Here is a 21872-nt window from a genome sequence, read left to right as displayed (position 1 = left end):
GAATAGCATTCAGTACTGAAAAGGCACCTGGCAGTTAAATAGTACACCAGCAAGCAGACAAATTAATAACTGAATTTTGACATTTTCTTTGAGAATTCTGATGTGATAAACACAGAAATCAGAGACAGCTCTCATATTATGAGCTCAAGGGCAAAATGATATTTCATCTTTGTATTTCCTATAAGTTGCAAAATCAACATACACAAGTCCTCCAGGTAAAAGTCTACTGAGGTGTCCTCACACAGTTCAGGTTCAGATTGCACACTGAAGTAGGTGCCACACCTGGGTAGTCCACTGGCATTTTTGTCACTGTTAAACACTTTTGTACTTTTATTATTACTTATTGATTCCCAAGTTGGGGTATTTGTATATTTATTATGATTATCTTTTGATCAATGGCAATAGAGCTTCCTGTTCTAAAGAAATTGCAGTGTCCTGACTATTACCCAACAAACAGGAGGAAACATCTTGTTCTAATGCAACAACATATCTCATTCTGATCTGACTTCTGAGGAATGAAGTTGATTATAGTGAGGCCTTTTTGGCATAATATGTAAATAATCCTATGATTCTCAACAGGTATTGCCTTTATGACTTCTGTGCTATTGGTAGGTCCTCAAAAAACAACCTCAGTATACACAGACTGTGGGGCTCATTGGTTGAGGCTTGACCTATGAAGCAGGAGGTCAAGGTTCCATTAGTGATGAAGGCACATGCCCCCTTTGTGGACTAGATCTCCAGTGTGGGGCATGCAGGAGGCAGATAGTCAATGATTATCTCTCATCTTTGATGTTTCTCTGTCTTTCTCACTGTTCCTCTCTGAAATCAATATAAATGTATTTAAGAAAAACAACAACACAATTTCATTGGGATAGTTGCACACTAAGTGGTATAGTTCTTATTGTTTGCCATTTGTATGTGGTACCAGGAAAGTATTGGTGAGTTCTCACTTTTAGCTACTTTTTTAGTGAGACAAATCACTATGTAAAAACAGGTTTTCAGCCCTACCAAGTTTGGCTCAGTGGGTAGAGCATCGGCCTGCTGACTGAAGGGTCCTGGGTTTGATTCTGGCCAACGGCACATGCCCGGGTTGCGGGCTCAATCCCTGGTGGTGGGCATGCAGGAAGCAGCTGATCAATGATTCTCTCTCATCATTGATGTTTCTATCTCTTTCTCCTTCTCCCTTCCTCTCTGAAATAAGTAAAAATATATTTTAAAAAAAGATTTTTAAAATAACCAAGTTTTCATGTACTAAATATAATCCATTGCCTGGAAACACTAAACAAAAGGTCCATTTTGTATATCAAGTCGTATAGTTTACATGTGCAAATAGAGAAAAGATACAACATCCTAACTTAATATCTTGTTTTTTACATAAAGATATCATATAGAATTTTAGGAATTAATAGTAAATAAATGAACTTCTTTTCAACCAATATTGACCCAGATTTTAAAATTACCTACAATTAATTTTTTAAATAATACTGAATACTAATCTATTAACAAAGAGGTTAAGAAAACCTTCACGTGCAACTTACACATTGTTTGTTTTTTATTGCTCCTCCATTAGCAAAACTTCCTTACTCTTCATTCATCTATGGTAGGAGCATCAAGAGTAATTTACTATCAGAAGTCTTACCAAGATTGTTAATTCCAGAATATTTCAAAAGTCTTCTTTTTTCTTTTTTTTCAGAGGTTGCTTGTTGCTTGCTGTGAATAAAAAATGGTAATAAATGATATTACCATCTTAATACAAACACAAAAATTATTTCCAACTGTTATAAATTCTCACCATATGTCAGATAATATCAGAGTTAATATTAAAACATTAGTTGTACTACACACTTCAAATTTGTAAGTTCCACAAACTTCTGATGAAGCATGTTATCTTTAAAGAAAAGCAGCATAAAAGAGTCAGGCTTTGCAGGCAATCTAGCTCCGTGAATTAATTAGACTTACCTTGACTTAATGGCAAGTCTTTTGAACACAGACTTCTTAGTTGTATGAACACGGCTATTTGTTTCCAAACAAGTCTCTTTTTCTGTGGCTTGAGGTCCTCCTCTACAAAATAAGAATCTAACGGCATTACTTTAGAAGGTTGCTAGGAGATTGGAATGAAAGAACACATCAAAAAGAGATGCTCAGAGAAACAGTACGGCAAAGGAAAAATCTTTTCTTGAACTTTATTTGTTGAAACTGTGTTGGAATCCCAAAGAAAGCCTCATGTGGGTTTTTGATAGTTTCTAACATTGAAATGTCATTAATTTTGGTAATTACCTGTCCTTTCTTTGTGGTTTGTAATTCAGGGGATGTCCGTTACTTTATAACTTGCAACTAAATTTATATGCAAATATATTATCTCATGAAATCAGATAGCACAATGTTACCTTAGTTTTGTTTTGAATAGTGTGAATTATAGAAAACTAATAGAAGTTTTAAAGAATTATAGAAAACTAAGAGAAGGGACTACTACTATCCCTTCGCTACCTCCTCTAACTGTGAACCAGCAGATCTTCATGAGGATGATGCTTATTCTCTCTGTCCACTCCCAATTGGCTTGGAAGGTAGAATCCTACTTGTCACACATGGACACTGATGGGGCATGCACCCATAGCAATTGTTAGGGCCGATAATTTACTTTTGAATCAGAGCTTCCTGTTGATTGGATTCCATGTGAGACACAATTTAAAATATTTTGAAACCAAAGGAAATTCAACTCACTTGCGAATGTTTTATTGTTATGGCAAAGAGATCACCTGAGGGGCCAACCTCAATTTTAGAATCTCAGGCAAGCTGGTGCCGACTACACTGGGAAAGGCAATGTGGAACCTTCCAATATCTAAACAAAGATGCTCTATAGGATTTAAGGGGAACCCGGGGAACAGAACTGGTGACAAAGGAGGAAAGAATGTCTGGTCTTTTCCTGCAGCATTATTTGATCCTCTCTGACAGCTTCGAATGGTTCCAACTAACACTTGTTTCTTCTATCCTAAGGCCTTCCTTGTTTCACTGTCCCCAGCTTTAACAAATGTGCTCTCCGAAAGAAAAACAAAGAATGAACAATTGTACCCTTCCGTCTGATGAACTTTCGAAACTCTTGTTACCAAAAATTCCACCATTTTTTCATTGTTTACGTATTTGGCAAGTGAAAGTGGTGTGAATTTATCCTGTAGAGCAGAAGAAACAATTTGTAATTTATAAAATTATATATATCCAAACTGAATATAAGAACTTATAAAGATCATCTGAACTTAAACATACAATATATAGAAAGTAAATAAAAAGCAGTCCCTTTTGCCCTGACTCCTGTTCTTACTGGTTGAGCATTGGACTGCACATTGAAGGGTCTATGTTTGATTCTCATTCAAGAACATATACCCAGGTTGCAGCCTTGATCCCCAACCCTGGTCTGGGCCTATGGGGAAGGACCCACATATAGGTGTTTCTCTCTCTCTCACTCTCTCTCTCTCTCTCACTCTCTCTCTCTTTCTCAACTCTCCCTTCAATTCTCTCAAAAACAATGGATAAAAATATGCGTTGATGTCGATGAAAAAAAAAAATAGTAGCAGCCCTTCTCTCCTCACCTCTGAACAGTCACTGAATGCTTCTTCCCTTTAAAATGTCCTCCACTCCCTCTTCAACAGATTAACTCTGACATCATTCCCCAAAACTCACCTCAAAGATTTACAGTGTGGGTTCCAAGATTCTATGTTCCTGTCTTACTATCTGCCCTGGTACACTGTCGTCATTATGTTGCCTGTGGACTGGGACCTCTTCTCACTTGCACTCACCCTGCTCCCCTTGCTGGGTTTAGGTCTCCTCTCCCCACCCATCCCCAGCAGCAGCCATTTCCTTGGCCCCTGTCAGCATGGCAACCAGTCCCCACCATCACTTCACTCCCCCCGGCCTTCAGACCTTTGTGGGATTTGAGCCTATCACCCACTCCAGATACTAACAGTCAGTTTTTCCTTCTGGGGTGGAAGGGTAGCTGGGAGGCAGAGCTTTGCCCCTTCCATGGACCCCACATTTCTCCAGCCCTCCCTGCCTGGGCTTTGGAGTTGTTTCCATGGTGACAGGGCCTGATTTATTGTATTCAGTGTATGTAAGTGAGAAAGAAAATGCTTGTTCCCAGCTGGGGTGGCTCAGCAGTTGAGTGCTGACTCTTGAACCAGGAGCCCAATGTAGGGCTTGTATGCTGGATCGTCCAACGGGGGTCTGCAGGAGGCAGCCAATGGATGATTCTCTGACATCATTGATATTTCTATCTAACGCTCCCTTCCTTTGTCTTTAATAACAATAAAATTACAGTTTTTTTGAAAAGGCTTGAAACTGAAGTAAAAACATGTATTTCAAATATTTTGTAAATAAAGTTACTTGATCTATACCTCATTTCTCACTTCCAGATTTGCCATACAGGAAAGTAGCTTTTCCACTATTGCTGTGTTTTGACCAAGGACAGCATAGTGAAGAGGAGTGTTTCCGTGGATGTCCATTACGTTGGGATCGGCACCATGGTCTAGTAGAGTAATGGCAAATTCTTCTTGCTCATTTTGAATGGCCTGTCAGTATTATGGAAAAAAATAGGTGATAAATTCTAGTAATGCAAAGTAAACATTGCACAAATTATTCTAAGTAATTAAATTAAAACCAATCTCAAATTCACATAGTTGGCTAATACATACATAAATTAGAGCTGTTTTAGTGTCAATATCACAGAGATCCAATGGGCAATGTCTGCGAGCTATCCTTCTCACCACTCTTCGATGGCCCTTGCCACAGTCCATGTGCAGAGCAGTCCTATGAAAGTGAGAGGACTCCTTAGGAACTTAGAGTGCACTACATGCAAGCATACAATTGTCCACGTAATTGTAAACATTTCTCTCTATACCTTCAAATTAAATCTTGGGTTTTCTTCTGGAGACAGTACAATATTTATTAGGTATTGTTACTTACCCTATTTGAATAGAGAGAGGATGACCTGAGGATGCAGCTCAACTCGGTTCTGTTCCTATTTTAACTGTCACTTATTAGATATCACTCGGCCTTTCTGTTCCTCAATTTTCTCATCAACAAAATAGGGATAAAAATAATAGGTATCTCATAGGACACCATTGTTGGCTTTCATGAGAATCTATGCAAAGTATTTACTACAGTTCTTAGCCCAGGGAAAAATAACTCAATAATTGTTAGAAAATATCAGTATCATTATTATGACTACCAATTTACAGGAACCACATTTCAATTAAATAAAATGATATCATCATACCTACTTTGCAGATCTATTATAAGCATCAGAAAGAACATAGTATTTCAATGCTTCTAAAATGCTTATTTTCTCACAATTTAAAATCTCTGATATTGGAATCCAATTTTTAACTCAGAAAGTCTTACAACCATTATTGGCAGCATTTAAAAATTTAATTAATACAGAATATAGTGTCAATTGTACATCCATGGTACCTTACCTTAAGGGAAATATTGCTAACTATAACATTCATCTTGCAGTTTTGTCAAATGGTTGGCATTTAAATTCATATTAATTCCTAATATCTTTATGGTGGTAAAGAGGACACAAAAGGAAATCAAGAATATTTTCAAAGGTATTTCTGACTTTGATTTTCAAGAAAATTTAAGTCAAAGGTAGGTCAGGATTCAAATATTTAGGATGGCTCATTTTGTTCAATATTTAGATTTATAGATTGTAGGTAAATCAGATGTTCCCAATGAACAATACTAGTATTTCTTACTATTATACATCGTCAAAAGGCCAGTTAAAGGTTATCTTTTAGAGTTTCCTACTTTCAGAAATACTTTTGTTTGGAAACAGATAGAAAAATCTTCAACCTGATGATGTCCTAATATTTCAATTATGAACTTCTCATTTTGCTCATGTTGGGCAACATGAAATTGTAAGGATGAAAGGGCCTGATTTGGAGGGAAAGGGTTCTGAGTAGACTATGTCTGCTACATAATAGGTACTCAGGTTATATTTCATGTAAAAATGGATTGAGAGAATGCATACACATAGAGGAAGAGTTCAGTATTTTTAAATAAATCTTTATAGATTAAAAAAAACACATCAGCATTAATATAATCTTTTACATTTTCTCTCTTTATTAAAAAAGTTTATGGTTAAGAGCATTACAGATCTCCTACATTTTTCCCTTATCGTCACCCTCCACCTGGTTCCTGCCTCACCCCAGTCCTTTAACACCCTATTGTCTGTGTCCATAGGTAAAATCTTAGGTTAATCTCCTGCTCCTCTGTTCCCCCTTGCCTCTGAGATACAGAAGTCTGTTACATGTTTCCATGCCTCTGGTTCTATTCCATTAATTGGTTGTTGTTTTTTTCATTAGATTTATTGTTTATTTATTTTGATTTTTACATTCAATTGATGATCTATAATAAGGAAAGCATAATATGCTAATTAGACCAGAGGTCTTTCTGGATATCCTTCAGAAGAGTTCGAGATGAAGCCAGGGCTGCAGCCACAGGATCAAGGAAGCCTCCATGACTACCAGGTAGGAATCCAGGCTGCCCCTGCAGCTGCAAGGAAGGGATCCATGTAGCTGCCATGGCTGTGAAGGCTTATCCTTGCACAAATTTCGTGCATTGGGTCTCTAGTAGATACATATATATTGACATATTACTGTTTCTATTTTTAAATTTTTGCCTTCTTCTTCTTCTTCTCCTTCTTCTTCTCCTTCTTCTTCTTCTCCTCCTTCTTCTTCTTCTTCTTCTTCTTCTTCTTCTTCTTCTTCTTCTTCTTCTTCTCCTTCTTCTTCATTTTTCTTTCTCAAGAATACCCATCAACATTTCATTCAACACTGGTTTAGTAATTGTGAAGTCTTTTAGTTTTTTTTGTTTGTTTTGTTTTGGTTTTTTTTGTCTGTGAAGCTCTTTGTCTGACTTTCAATTCTAAATGATATCTTTGTTGGGTAGATTAATCTGGATTGTAGGTCCTTGCCATCCATCACTTTTTATAATTCCTGCCACTCGCTACTGGGCTGCAAAGTTTTCCTTGAAAAATCAACTGGCAGTCTTACAGGTATTCCTTTGTAGGTAACTAACTAATTTTCTCTAGCTGCTTTTAAATTCTCTCGTTGTCTTTAACCATTAGCATTTTAATGATGATGTGTCTTGGTGTGGGCCTCTTTGCCTTCCTCTTGTTTGGGACTCACTGTGTTTTCTACACTTGTAAGTCTATTTCCTTTAGCAGGTAGGAAAATTTTTTCTGTCAATATTTCTTCAGATAGGTTTTCAATATCTTGCTCTCTCCCTTCACCTGCTGGCAGGAACATAATCTAATTGTTGGTATGCTTGAAGTTATCCCAGAAGGTCTCTACACTGTCTTCATATTTTTGGATTCATTTTTCTTTTTGCTCTGCTAACTAGGCATTTTCTGTTTCCTCATATTCAAAGTCTTAATTTGATTCTCAGGATCTTCAACTCTACTGCTGAATCCCTCAAAATTATTCTTGAATTCAGTTAGTGTGTGCCTAATTTCTGACGGATCCAGGTCCTTTTTTATGTCTTTGGTGTAGTCATTAAATCCTTGAAAGTCTCACTAAGTCCTTTGAAGCTCTCATTAAAGATCCTTGAGCAACCTCATAACCATTGCTTTGAACTCTGTATCTAGTAATTCGCTTGCTTCCATTTCATTTAGTTCTTTTTCTGATGATTTCTCCTGTTCTTTCATTTTTGAAAGGTTTCTTTGTTGCCAAATTTTTGGCTGCTTCCCTGTGTTTGTTTCTATGTACTAGGTAGAACCTCTATGTCTCCTGGAATTAGTAGAGTGGCCTTGTATAATAGGTATCCTGTGGCTCAGTCTCTTTAGGAACCTGAGCTGGGCAATCTAGGTGAACCCCTGTGTGGGCTATGTGCAGAATCTTTTTCTGTGCCTTGACTGCTGTTGGTGTCACTAGGTGCAGTAGACCTCCAGGCCAAATCGGTGTGAGGATCAGCTGGGACTACATTGGAAGAGATGTTATGCAGGAGATACATTTTTCTTGTTTGAGATATTTTAGCAAAGTGTGAAGCCTGACCCAGGACATGCCATTCATATGTTAACGGTGGTACAAAGCGCTTGAGTGGTGTTCAAATTGCATGTGGTGGGGTCTCAGAGAATCACCAGGGTAGAGCAAACAGTTTGAGACAAGCTGATGAAAACTCAGATATGGGTGCCTGTCAGTTCTGGGATGGGGGAAGTCTCAGCACAGGAACAATGACCTCTGTGAGCACCTCTGTCTTTGAGAAAGCTGCCTCTGAGTACTTGCCCTGATGCCAGACAATCCAGTTACTCCCCAATTGTCACAAGTTCCTTTCAAGCTGCCACCACCAGGCTAGAGCACAAAGTGTTTCAGTCCTAGTAAGTTCTTGTGCTGGCACTTTAAAAGGAACTACCTGGGTCTCCCACAATGTGTGTTCTTGTCAATCAGCCACAATGCTTGCTCATTTTCACAGCTTGAAGTTAAAGGGAATTCTCTCTCCTGCTCTGGAACCTTGGGTTGTGGGCCTCATGTAAGACTGGGACACCCTTGCTTCTCACAGGAAGTCTCCATAAACACAACATATATCAAGATTAGAAAAAAAAGTCAAATGTTGTTGTGGGACCAGCCCATTCAGTGCCTCTGCCCTTCCTATCCACCAAAATGTGCTTCTTCTTTACTTCTCTAGCTGTAGGAATTCCATTCACCCGGATGTCAGGTGATTCTGAATGATGGTTATTCTGTATCTGTATTTTAGTTGTAATTTTGATGTGGTTATTGGAGGTGGCAAGTACCAGGGTATGCTTATGTAGCCATTTTAGTTCTTCTGTGCTTTCTATTTTTTAATTATATTTTTTAAAGAAATAACTCAGTTAAAGAAAGAAAAATTTCAAGGGACCTCACTTAATTGTGGATTCTAAAGATCAAAATATACTGATGAACAAAATACGTCCAGAGGTAATGATGGATAGACTAGAACAACAGATCTAGGGATGGTGGTGATAGGACAGGAAGAGATTAAACAAAGAGCATATATGTATAACCCATGGACACAAACAATATTATGAGAAATTTCCTGTGGTGGAATGGGGTGTGGTTTAGGTGGAAGAAGGACAAAAAAGGGACAAAATGGGAGAGTTCTGTAATACTGTAAAAACAAAAAAAAAATTATACTTTTTTAAAAAATATATTTTTAATTGATTTTAAAGAGAGAGGAGGGTGAGAGAGAAAAACATTGATGTGAGGGAGATGCATCAATAGGTTTGCTTCCATAAGCACCTCAATCATGGATCAAATCTGAAACCTGGATAGGTCTCTATTACCAGGGACAAACCCCAAGACCTTTCAGTGTACAATAAGGTTAATGGATGATGCTCCTACCACCTGAGCCATACTGATCAGGGTGCTATTTTGAAATTTTTAGGTTCATAAGCACGTTAAGATATGACTAATCTATAATAACTTTCATATTATATGTAATAAAGCTATATAACATAAAACACATATGTGTATAATTATATATACATAAGTGCATATATATATATATATATATATATATATATATATATATACAGTAATAAAAGACAAACATGCAAATTGACCAAACCTTTGCCATGCCTTAAGTCATGCCCACCATCCAATCAGAGTGACTATATGCAAATTAATCCAACCAATATGGCAGCTGGCAGCCACAGGGCTGGAGCAAACAGGAAAATTCATTCCCCAGTGATGGAAGAAGCCAAGCTTCCCACCAGCTATGGCCAACTCTAAGCTCCACTGAAGGCAACAAAGTTTCAATTATAGAAGATAAATAAACCCCAGATACCTGCTTTCAGCCAGCCCTGGCCAGGGAGCTGGAGCGAGCAGGAGTCTTGGGTTGCTCCTAGTGTTGGAGGAAGCCAAGCTTCCTGGCCATCATGGCCTGCTCTGAGTTCCATTCAAGGCTACAAAGTTTCAATTATAGAAGGTAAATAAATCCCAGGAAAAAAAAGAGGCTGGGAGCTTCCATCGCTGGCAGGGCTTGGCCAGCCTGAAAACGGCCCTTAGCCCATTGCCCAAACTGTCCAGACACCAAAGTGGGGACCCCGACCCTGAAGGGGGTGTGACCAGCTTTTAACAGCCATCAGTCCCTCACCCAGGCTGTCCACGCACCCTAGTGGGGACCCCCACCCTGAAGAGCATGTGAGCAGCCGGCAAACACACATGATTTCCTCACCCAGGCTGGCCAGGCACCCCAGTGGGAGCCCCACCCTTATCCAGGACACCGTTCAGGGCAAGCCAGCCAGCCCCCACCTGTGCAACATGCCTCTATCCTCTTTAATAAAAAGGTAATATGCAGACTAACCCTAACAGCAGAACGACTGGGTATGACTGGTCACTATGACACACACTGACCACCAGGGGGCAGACACTCAATGCAGGAGCTGCCCCCTGGTGGTAAGTGCACTACCACAGTGGGAGCTCTGCTCAGCCACAAGCAACGTAGATGGCTGCCAGCACAGTGGTGTTGGCAGGAGCCTCTCCCACCACCTCAGGAAGTACCGAGGATGTCCAACTGCAACTTAGGTCTGCTCTCTGCTGGTAAGTGGACATCCCCTGAGTGCTGCCAGGCTGCCAGAGGGATGTCTGCCTGCCAGCTTGGGCCCAACACCCCAGGGAGCATTCCTAAGCTAGCAGGTGGACATCCTCCAAGGGGTCCCAAATTGCAAGAGGGCATAGGCCCAGCTGAGAGACCCCCCCGAGTGCACTAATTTTTTTGCACTGGACCTCTGTTGTGTGTGTGTGTATATATATATGTATGTGTGTGTGTATATATATATATATATTAGCGGCCCAGTGCTCAAAATTGTGCGCAGGTAGGATCCCTGCCTGTGTTCTTGTTCCAGTATTATGAAGGCTTCAGGAAATCTGGAGAAGGCTTTGCACACATTATATAGCAGTCCAGAGATGCAGCATGATTTTGAAAGGCATTTGGGGGTCAGTGGAACCTAGGTTAAAGGAAACTAAGATCTCCTTGTCTCAGGACCCCATGCTTTTGATTAACACAATTGGTCCTGAGGCAAGGCAGAGATATATACTTCCAAGGGTCAGGGTTTCCTATACAGAGGCATTGTCAGATTTGGGGGAATTAAACTACAGCTATTCAGGTGTTTGGCCAGTAGGAGGCAATTACATGTAGATTAAGATGCCCTGAGCTGTCTGGCAGCAAACTATCAGACAGTCCCTTTTGGGGTTTGGGGAAAGGCCATCAGCCATTCCCAGACTCAGCCCTGCTGTCGTGCTGGGATTGGCTTCTGGCAGGGTCCTACGCCTAGTCTGTGATCAGGTCCATCTTCTGCCTGCTCACCAGTCCCCAGTCCTGCCCCGCCACCGCGACCAACCCAGTTCCCCTCGCCATTCCCCAGTCCTACTATACTGCCGCCACCCACCCAGTAACCTGAGGAGTCCCCAGTCCGGCAGAACTGATACCCACCCTGGTTCCCCATTCACCATCTGATGATCAGAGCCTGCGAGCTTGGGGGAAGGGTCCAAGCGGTCGTTGATGCACCTCACAGCGACTGGTAGAGCAATCATTCTGGTTGTTACGCCATTATGGTCACTGGGCTTTTATTTTACAGGGCTAGTGTCCCAGTAACTTAAATTTGTGCATGAGGGGTGGGTGTCCCTCAGCCCCGCCTCCGCCCTATCCAATCTTGGACCCCTTGAGGGATGTCCAACTGCTGGTTTAAAGATCAGGCATAAAATGGCAGCCGGATATCTCTCTCACAATCTGGGACTTCTGGCACCTAACCGATCACCTGCCTGACTGCCTGATCACCCCAGGCTACCCTGTCTGCTGGCCTATTTGCCCCCAACTGCACCCCGCCCCGGCCAGCGTTCTTGCCCCCAACTGCCTTCCTGCCAGCCTGATTGCCCCAACTATCCCCCTTGACAGCCTGCTCACCCCCAAGTACCCTCTCCTCCTGGCTTGATCACCCCTAACTGCCTCTGCCTCAGCCCTGACACAATGGCTTTGTCTGGAAGAAAATCCACAAGGCTTCCCAAAGGTCTCCCGGCCTAAATAGTATATTACCCTTTTATTAGTATAGATAGAGGCCTGGTGCATGGCTGGGGCCAAGCTCATATTCCCTGAAGGGGTTTCCTGATCAGGAAGGGGGTCCCCACTGGGGGCATTGCTGACCTGGACAAGGGACTCGGGCAGATTGCAAGCTGGCCATGCTCCCATCAAGGTGGGGGTAACCGCTGCGGGGCATGCCCAGCCTAGGTGAGAGTTGAGGGCTCTTTTCAGGCCAGTCACACACCCTTTGGTGTGGGGGTCCCTGCTGGGGCTGTGGCCAGCCTGGGTGAGGGGCTAGTAGCTGCTTGCAGGCTGGCCATGACCACATTGGGATGAGGTTTTCTGCTGGGGGCGGGGTTGGCCTGGGCAAGGGGCTAATGGTCTTTTGCAGGCTGGCCACAACCCCATGGGGTGAGGGTCCCCACTGAGGCTAAGGGGGCCTGGGCAAAGGGCTGAGGGCCGTTTGGGGGTACTTTGCAGGCTGGCCAAGCTCCTGGCTTTGTCCAGAAGGACATCTAGTGAGCGCGATTCATATGATTGCCCTTCCTGAGGATGCTTTTATCATAATAATATTTCCTAGAATTTCCGTACATGTTCAAACATGAAATCAGATTTTTTAAAAAGGAAATATTCATTTTTAATACAAATGCTCAGAAATAAATTTTATCACATTTTGCATCTATTTTTCACTAATTAAGATCATAGTCTGTTTGTGTGTATGTATAACCAAAATGAGTTTTTCTTATTAAGACATTGTTATTTTCAGAAGTACTGAGTGAAACAAACTATAAAACTTAGATTTTAGTATAAATAGAATTGATGGGTACTGGGAATATATCTATACTAGAGGCTCAACGTAAAAAATTTGTCCGGGGGGTGGGTATGTCCCTCAGCCTGGATTGCACCCTCTTGAAATCCAGGATCCCTCGAGGAATGTCCGACTGCTGGTTTAGGCCTGGTCCCTCAGTGGATATCCCTCTCACATTCTAAGACCACTGGCTCCTAACCACTTGCCTGCCACCCTGCCTGCTCTGACTGCCTGCCTGATCACCCCAAACTGCATCTGCCTCGTCTCCCACACCCGGGACCTCCGCTTTTCTCCTCCAGCTGGCTGCAGGCACCTGGTACCCAGGCTTTCCTCCCTTTGGCCAGCTGCAGGCACCTGGGACCCCTCACAGCTCACACGTGGGCTGGCCTCAGGCACCCAGAACCCCAGCAGCTTCGCCCAAGCTGGCCACAGGCACCCTGGGCCTGAAAGGCTTCACCTGGGCCCCTGCTCTGTCAGAAAGGTCATCCAGAAGGATGTCTGGAAGATGTCTGGTCTATCCAGTCTACTTAGTATATTACCCCTTTATTAGTATACTAGCAGAGTTTTAAATGTGCTGCTCAGGGCCAAATTTCTTATTGCAAGTGTCAAAAACAACCTAAATTTGAAACAGCAGCATAAGGACAATCTTCAAAAACTGGATGGATGGAAAATATTATTTTACTCTTTTACCTTATTCCCTTTTTCCCAGGGACACTAAATATATTCTCATTTGTCCATTGGTCACTTATATTTATGCCAAAAAATACTGTGTTCATTTTCAAGTTATAGTTTTTTGTTGTTGATCTCAAAGACTTCTCTGTAAAAGGAAGACATACCTTTCCTCTGATACACATATACTGCAAATATTTTGCAAGAACGTTTTCTTTATTTTGCTAAAATTATTTTCTGATAGACAGAGTGTTTGAAACATTTTAAATATATTTTCATTGATGAATAAAATATATTTTATTCAATGTTGAGAGAGAATCATTGATTGGCTGCCCCCTGCACACTCCTACAAAGGATAGAACCCACAACACAGACATATACCCAGACTAGGAATCGAACCATGACCTCCTAGTTCTTAGGTCGGCACTCAACCACTAAGTCATGCAGCAGGAATAGAACTTTTTATATTGCTCAATCAACCTCCAGAAATCTTGTGCTTCAAGTCTTTGTCAACATTAAAAAACAACAACAAAGTATAAAGAGACATTTGTGTATTCTCCTGGTACGTTTCTCATTTTGCATATTTAAAACTTTTCATCTGAGATTTATTTGGAGTAATAAAAATCTAGCTAGTTTTATACAAACACTTAACATGGAATCCTCCACCATTTTTCACTGACCTTTTCCTACAAATATGAAATGTCACCAGTATCTAGTTCTAAAGTGTTACATATTTTTGGAGGTTTGGGCACTTTCCATTCTGTTCCAATCATTTATCTGTCCTTTCAGCTATTAGTAAACTGATACTTTGTGGAAATTTATAGCAAACATTAATAGCTAGAAGGGTAAACCTGTGTCTACTATGCAAAATTTGTCTTCATTTCATTCCAATGATGGGAGATAACATGTAACTCAAAAACTTTTAAAGTGTATTGAATTGGTTGGTAAAACTAATAAACAGGACAAGCACACATTTTGAGAAACTCAGTCATCATAATCAGGACCACAGCCACCTTCCCGTTTCAAAGTTGCTTCTGAGTTCCCTCCATAAAGAACATAGGTTATTAGATTTTATCCAAGGAATTTTTAGCCCAGAAGTGGATCTATTATGGGAATTATCTCTCTCATTGTGCACTTTTCTATAGTATGTAACATCATGCTATAAAAATGTGTATGGTATCCAATGAACACAATCTGATTAGGATTAATTTGTTTTCACTACTTCCTGGCTGACATAACTTTTATTCCCCGAACTAGAACTCATCAGATGACCTAAATCAAGGCAGGAAGATACCTTGTTCCTTCTTCATCACCTGTCACTGGTTCAAAGACTAATTGATTTCAGTCAAAAAAGGCTTTCTTGCTTTTTTTGCATGCAAACCACTTATTAGGGAGATCCCACTCCTTTCTTTTGTTCTCAAACCACAAGGTAATTGCCCTGAAATGGTGCAAAGTTAAATGTCCAAACGTCAAAGAACAAAATGTATATGTTGTTAGCCGATGTAATAATATATATATATATACTGACCTACTGTATGTTTTATACACATAATAACACAAAGTAAATGTCCTTAGACTGCATATGTTTATGTTTATACAAGTCATGTTTTCATGTAGGATCTAGTTCTGGAAGTGAAGCTATTGGGAAAGGAATGACATACTTGAATTTTTGAAAAAAGCTCAATTACCCCTCTAAGAAGATGTGCTAATTTCATCTACCAATAGTGCAGGAGAATGCCCTTTTCCTCTCATGGGACAATCCTGGTTTTTATTTTTTACAGACAATAATTATCAATATAACTTAAAAAAATGGTATCTCATTATTTGTTGATATGCATTTGTTTCTGATCAGCAAGGAAGTTTCTATCTAGTAAAAATGTAAATTTGCTAATCATGAATATTAGCTCAAATTGGAATTTGTTTTATAGGAAAAGAATAATTACCTACTGCTAAGTACTACTATAGGCTTACCTATCAGTATTTACATTCTCCTTAATAGGAACCTGCTGCTTCTCACTTTGTTCCAGGTTGCCTTTCGGCCTCACACCAACACTGTCACTGTTGTCTTCAGCGCCATCATGCATGTTACCTGAGACTTCCCTTTTACTGCTTGTCTTCTTCTGTTGTTCTTCAACCTTTGATGAAAGTATGATACTGTTATTAACTTATTCTTTAAAAAGGAGTGTTTATTCATTAATTTAGTCATTTGGATTTATCAGTTGTGTTTGTTACTACCTTATCCACTAAGAAGGCTTTGTTTTCATTAATTGTATCATTTGGCTGCTGGGAATCAGTTTGTTCACTGTTGATTTGCTGTTGCAATCCACTTCTGTCACTGTCATCGTTAGCACCATCATGCACATTTTCTGACACTTCCCTTTTACTTCTTTTCTCTTCCACCTCTTCTTCAACCTTTGATGAAAGTTTGATACTGTTATTAACTTATTCTTTAAAAGGAGTGTTTATTCATTAATTTTGTCATTTGGATTTATCAGTTGTGTTTGTTATTACCTTATCCACTAAGAAGGCTGCGTTTTCATTAATTTTAACATTTGGCTGCTGGGAATCAGTTTGTTCACTGATGATTTGCTGTTGCAATCCACTTCTTTCACTGTCATCGTTAGCACCATCATGCACATTTTCTGACACTTCCCTTTTACTACTTTTCTCTTCCACCTCTTCTTCAACCTTTGATGAAAGTTTGATATTATGGTTATTGTTATTACCTTATTCATTCAAAAGTTATATTTTCATTAATTTTATTACAGAAATGAAATTGCTATAACTTGAATCAATAAATATATTTTGAATGTTTAATTTTATCATAACAGGTCATTGAAATTGTAAACACTGTTTCGTATCTGTTTCTGTATAGGAGCCGGATAGTCCAAGATTTCTAAAAGGCTTTCTTAATTTTGTGCTCCTATTCACATTACATCCACTCTTTGCTACCTGACATTTCCCCTTCTCACCCTCATCCCATTTATCTACCAGAGACAATGAGATAAGAAGACAAAGATGCAAAATTTCCCCCTTTTGTCTTTCCTACCTGAGTGTTGCATTGCACAGATTGATTTAGAAGATGTGAATTTGTGCCTCAGTAACAAATAGGAAACTTTGTCTTTCTTCATGAAGCTATTGTTTCCCACATTGGCTTTTACAATTTTTTCAAGATCTTTAAATGTTTCAAAAGTGGTGGTATTTAAAAAAATATCAACCAATATATTACAACATTGGATCAGAGTGAAGCCAATGAATTGTTAGCTAAAGTACTATTTTGGAAAGTGAGTAATGTTCCCCTAACTTCAGACCAAATCTTGGTATTTTGGGCCTGATGAATTCTGCTGGCCTTACCCCAAAGAGTCTCTTGGGGGCCATCAAACCATCAAGTCCATGGGTACCCAGTGAGTGATGGCTGGTATTTATGTATGCTGGGACTTTTCCTGAGTGGCCTCACACTCAGAAATTAAATTGAGTTTCAAACTGTCAACATGGTAAGTACCATTCACACCTACCTGTTGACTCACTTATCTCTTGGGACTCATATACCAATGGGAGTTCTTTCAGTGATTGACCCCAACAGAAAGCTCGTAGGCAGAAGAGGAACTCAGAGTGACCTGGGCTTTGTTCTCAGTTGTCATGAGGGCTTGGTGCTGGTAGAAGCAGGCATTGCTGTGCAGCTTGGCACCTCCCTTGCACACCTAGGCCTAGCAGAGGCTGTCACAAACACTGCATCACTTTGTATCTCCACACAGGTCGCTCAGGAAAAATCACAGGCAAAGACTGACATTGACTTACAACAGAGTGCCCACCACCCCCATCTCAACAAGGCTCCAGTGGGAGCTACAGAGCATGAACCTTTATCTCCACAAGCCAAACACTGAAAGGAAGATCTTGGCAAGAACCATACCACACTGGTGTGAATTACTCGACATGGGGTCAGCCATCACACAGCAGCTTGTATACTGTGGTCAGCCATCCTGAGCAGCAACACCGTCCACTAATAGATAAACATCAACAGTCTACAAAAAGAGGGCTCACATCATACACAAGTGACATTCCTGGAGCACTTAGCTCTGGTGATCAGAAAGTATGTTCCAATGAGCCTGACAAACACCAAATACAGAAGGCCATTTTTCCAAGACTTGGAGGCAACATACATCTACCCATATTCAAGGAAACAAATATAGAAGGAAAGCTTAAATGGGGAGAAAAATAAATATGCTCTAAATTAAGAAACAGGTAAAATCTCCAGAAAAAAACACGCACAAATAAATGAAATAGAGGCAAGATAAGCACCAGATACAGAGTTCAAAAACATGGGTACAAAAATTCTCAAGGAACATAGTGAGAACTTCAACAAAGAGACAGTATGTATGAAAAAGGATAAATAAATCATATGAAATATCCACTCAGAAATGAAAAAATAATACCTGAAATGAAGAATACATAAGAAAGAATCATAGCAGAGAAGATGAAGCATAGAATAGAATCTTTGACTTAGAAGAGAATATAGCAGGATGTAACCAATTAGAGCAGCAATATATATACTTTTATAAAAGTACACATCCTTTTATAAAAGTATATATAAAGAAGAGATACTTTTATAAAAGTATCTATACTAATAAAAGAATAATATGGTAATTAGACCGGATAGACTGGACATCTTCTGGACAAAACCACAGTGGTGGGGGCCAAGACAGAGGGGGTTATTAGGCAAATGGGAGAGAGTAGTTTGGGGCGATCAGGATGGCAGGGGAGTGAAGTTAGGGGCATCAGGCAGGAAGGCAAAGGGGTTAGAAATGATCAGGGAGGCAGAGTGTTTAGGGGTAATCATGCAGGCAAGCAGGTGAGTGGTTAGGAGTCAGCTGTCCTGGATTGTGAGAGGAAAGTCCAATTGCAGAATCAGGCCTAAACTGGCAGCAAGACATCCCCTGAGCGGTCCCGGATTGGAGAGGGTGCAGGCCAGGCTATAGGAACCCCCTCCAGTGCGTGAATTTTGTGCCCTGGGACTCTAGTATATATATATATTTGTTCTTAATGAGACTAGTTTAAAAATTTTCTTGGGTAACAGAAAACATAGCAGTGTCCATAGGAGCACCAGAAGGAAGAGAAGAAGAGCAAAAATTAAGAACCTACTTGAGGAAATAATGACTGAAAACTTCCTTAGCCTGGTGAAGGAAGAAGACACACAAGTGCAGGGTGCAACGAGAGTCCCAAACAAGACACTTTATAATTAGGATGGAAAAGCTTAAAGAAAAGGAGATCTTAGAAGCAGACAGGGAAAACTGGATAGCACCAAATAACAGAGTCTCCGTAAGTCTATTAGATGCTTTCTCAACAGAAACATTTCAGTCTGATAGTTACTGGTACAAAATATTCAAAGTGATAAAACAGAAGGACCTACAACCAAGACTACTCTACTCATCAAAGGTATCATTTATAATTGAGGAGGAAATAAAGAGCATCCTAGGTAACCTAAAGAAGTTCATCACACACACACAAAAAGAGACAGTGTTATGGGAAATATTAAAGTGGCTTCTATATAAAAAGAAAAAAGGCAGGGGACATAATTTTAAAGATTAAAATAGCAATAATCCAGTACCTATCAGTAATCCCTGTTAATGCCCAGCAGGGGGCATATATGTCTTAAAAGCTCCAAAAAAAGAGTTAAATGGATGGCTAAGAAAACCAGATCCTTATATGTGCCATCTACAAAAGAACAGATTCAGAAAAAGATACACACATACTGAAAGTAAAAAAGAAGGAAAATGATATTTCCTGAAAATACAAACAAAAAGGGCCTTATTCTGGTGTCACACGTGGTTAGAGTGTTGACCAAATATGCCAACTTTGTGGGTTTAATCTCTCATCAGGGATATACAAGAAGCAACCAATGAATGCATAAATAAGTGGAGCAACAAATCAATGTGTCTTTCTTTTTCTGTCTATCCTTTTCTCTCTCTCTCAAATCAATAAATAAAAATTCACTTAAAAAATATTCCCATGGCCAGTGTTGCTCAACAGTCAGGTGTCTACCTAAGAAACAAGAGGTCACCAGCCTGGTCAGAGCACATGGCCAGGATACAGGCCAAAATCTCAGAGGGGGGCATGCAGAAGGCAGAGGATGGGTGTTTCTCTCTTATTGATGTTTATACCTCTTTATCCCTCTAGCTTCCTCTCCCTGAAAACAGTAAAAATGTATTTAAAAAATAAAAGAGCAAACAACAACAAAAGCTGGGATAGCAATACTTATTTCAGACGAAATAGAAGTTAAATCTGAGACTACAGAAAGAGACAAAGGAGGCCATTACATAATGACATGGGATCAATCCAACAAGAAGAAATAACTTTTATGAACATGAGCACTTCAATCTATAAAGCAAATATTGATAAAATCATTGTTAAAATATTTAATACTCCATTGACTTCAAAGAAGCAATTCCCATTTCAATATTCCCAAGTTACCAGTTCAACCCCTATTGTGGACCATGCAGGAGGCAGCTAATCAATGTTTGTTTCTCACATCAAAGTCTCTCTCTCTCTCTCTCTCTCTCTCTCTCTATCTTTCTCTCTCGAACCCCTTCCACTCTCTCTAAAATCAATAAAACAAACAAATATTTCTTTGCTTGAGGATTTAACTACAAAAAGACTAATTTTGCATTACAAACTTAAAGCATAAAACAATTACAGGTAGGAAATCAATTTCACAAGAGAGCACTTTACCTTGAAGACTACATTGTCTGATGTAGGACATGAAACAGCAATGCGATGTTTGCTGTAAAATCCACAGCACCAATGAAGAAATTCATTTTAAAAAACAACAACAAAATTTTAAGTGAAAGATCAGCTTTTTGTATATTAAATAAAGATTCTTTATATAATTAACACTGGGCCAATGTTTAAAAAACCTTTTAGTTATCTATTTCTGCTGTCACCTCTCCCAGCCTATGAACTATTTAATGGACACACTCTGCCTAGGATTAATTTGCTTTGACCACTTACTGGATGACATAACTTTTATTCCCTGAACTGGAACACATCTGATGACCCAAATTAAGGCAGGAAGATACATTTTTCCTTCCTCATCATCTGTCCCTGGTTCAAAGACTAAGCGATGTCAGTCAAAAATGCATTCTTGCTTCTTTAGAATGGGAACCACTTATTAAGGAGATCCCATTCCTTCCATTTACCCTTAAACCATACAGGACGTTCTGAAATGGTGGGAAGTTAAATATTCAAATGTTTATATATGCTGTTAGCCTTCCCACTCCCACATCACACTTTGGCAGGCTCCATGCAGTCTCCAACATTTAAATCTTCAGCTTATGAAGGCACAGACTCATGAAACAAGCCAGGGCTCAAATGACCAAGAATAGGAGCTCATGTTTCCCCTGCTCTTAGAAAACAAAATAAATGGAGTCTGAGTGATCAACTCATAACACAGGTGTGTCACCCGACTCCATTAGTGATTTGACATCTAGTCTTACTCCTACTCAACCCTCTGTGTACATGGGAGTCACATCAGCTAAATGGAAAACAGGTAGAGGGCAGAAGACACCTGCCTTGGGCCATAGATCTATGTAGTTCAGCAATCTCCCATCCCCTAGGACTCCAGGGAACCTAAGCTCCACTCTGTGAGTCAGAGTTCAGGTTGATGAGACCATAGTTGTATTTGTGATCAAAAGAATCTTTCCAGTGCCTCCAAATATTTTTTAAATATCTTTCTAAAGAAACCTTGAATGTTCCTAGTTCCTCCAATTAAACAAATAACAGAAAAACAGCAACCTCTTCAGGACATCCTTGAGCCCAATATCTTAATCTGCCAAATCTTGTGGCCTTCCTTCTTAAAATGTATCTTTAACTTGTCTTAAACCCCAATATCTCCATGTGTTTTCTAAAACTCTATTCCAATCCCAACCCAGTGTTGTTCCTCTCGAAACCTGGAATTCCCCTTCTAAATCCATTCTTATCTTCTATTGACTGCATTTGTTCCCCACTCCCCATATTTGTATTATGAACCTCACCTGCAGAATGATAAAGAAGGAAGAGTATTACACTCATCAACGTGAATTTACAAGTCAGTTCCACCCTTTACTATACCCCAATAAGTCAGTTTAAAATCTTTGAATTTCCAGAACTCCATGCATACAACCACTTGGCCAGGACATTAAACACTGGTTGAAGAGCTAGAGGGAATTGTGTTTAATTAATTTCTAGGCTTTCTTAAATTCCTGAAATTCTATGTGCCCTTGGTTCTGTCTATAAAAAATGGAGAACACCATAGCTGGCAGAATTGGCAAAAAAAATTACACAATGAAAGAAACGCCCAAAAAAGTAGAGAATAAAA

The 21872-nt window shown here is 39.9% G+C and overlaps 1 protein-coding gene across 1 annotated transcript in view; it reads right to left on the bottom strand.

Moving 5' to 3' along the window:
* LOC139020176 (ankyrin repeat domain-containing protein 26-like) overlaps positions 1-21872 on the bottom strand; it is a 114383-nt gene that overhangs the window by 55471 nt on the left and 37040 nt on the right. The window contains exons 7-10 of the mRNA XM_070429947.1: positions 16034-16210; positions 15758-15934; positions 15494-15657; positions 1960-2061 (exon numbers count right to left, since the gene is read on the bottom strand). Of these exons, the coding sequence (XP_070286048.1) occupies positions 1960-2061; positions 15494-15657; positions 15758-15934; positions 16034-16210 (620 nt within the window). The remainder of the gene's footprint in view (positions 1-1959; positions 2062-15493; positions 15658-15757; positions 15935-16033; positions 16211-21872) is intronic.

Source organism: Myotis yumanensis, unplaced genomic scaffold, assembly GCF_028538775.1.
Source record: "Myotis yumanensis isolate MYYU_CA2020_CCGP unplaced genomic scaffold, mMyoYum1.0.hap1 SCAF_1, whole genome shotgun sequence".
Taxonomy (NCBI): domain Eukaryota; kingdom Metazoa; phylum Chordata; class Mammalia; order Chiroptera; family Vespertilionidae; genus Myotis; species Myotis yumanensis.
The sequence above is the reverse complement of the archived record's forward strand: the minus strand, read 5'-3'. Positions and strand labels throughout refer to the sequence as shown.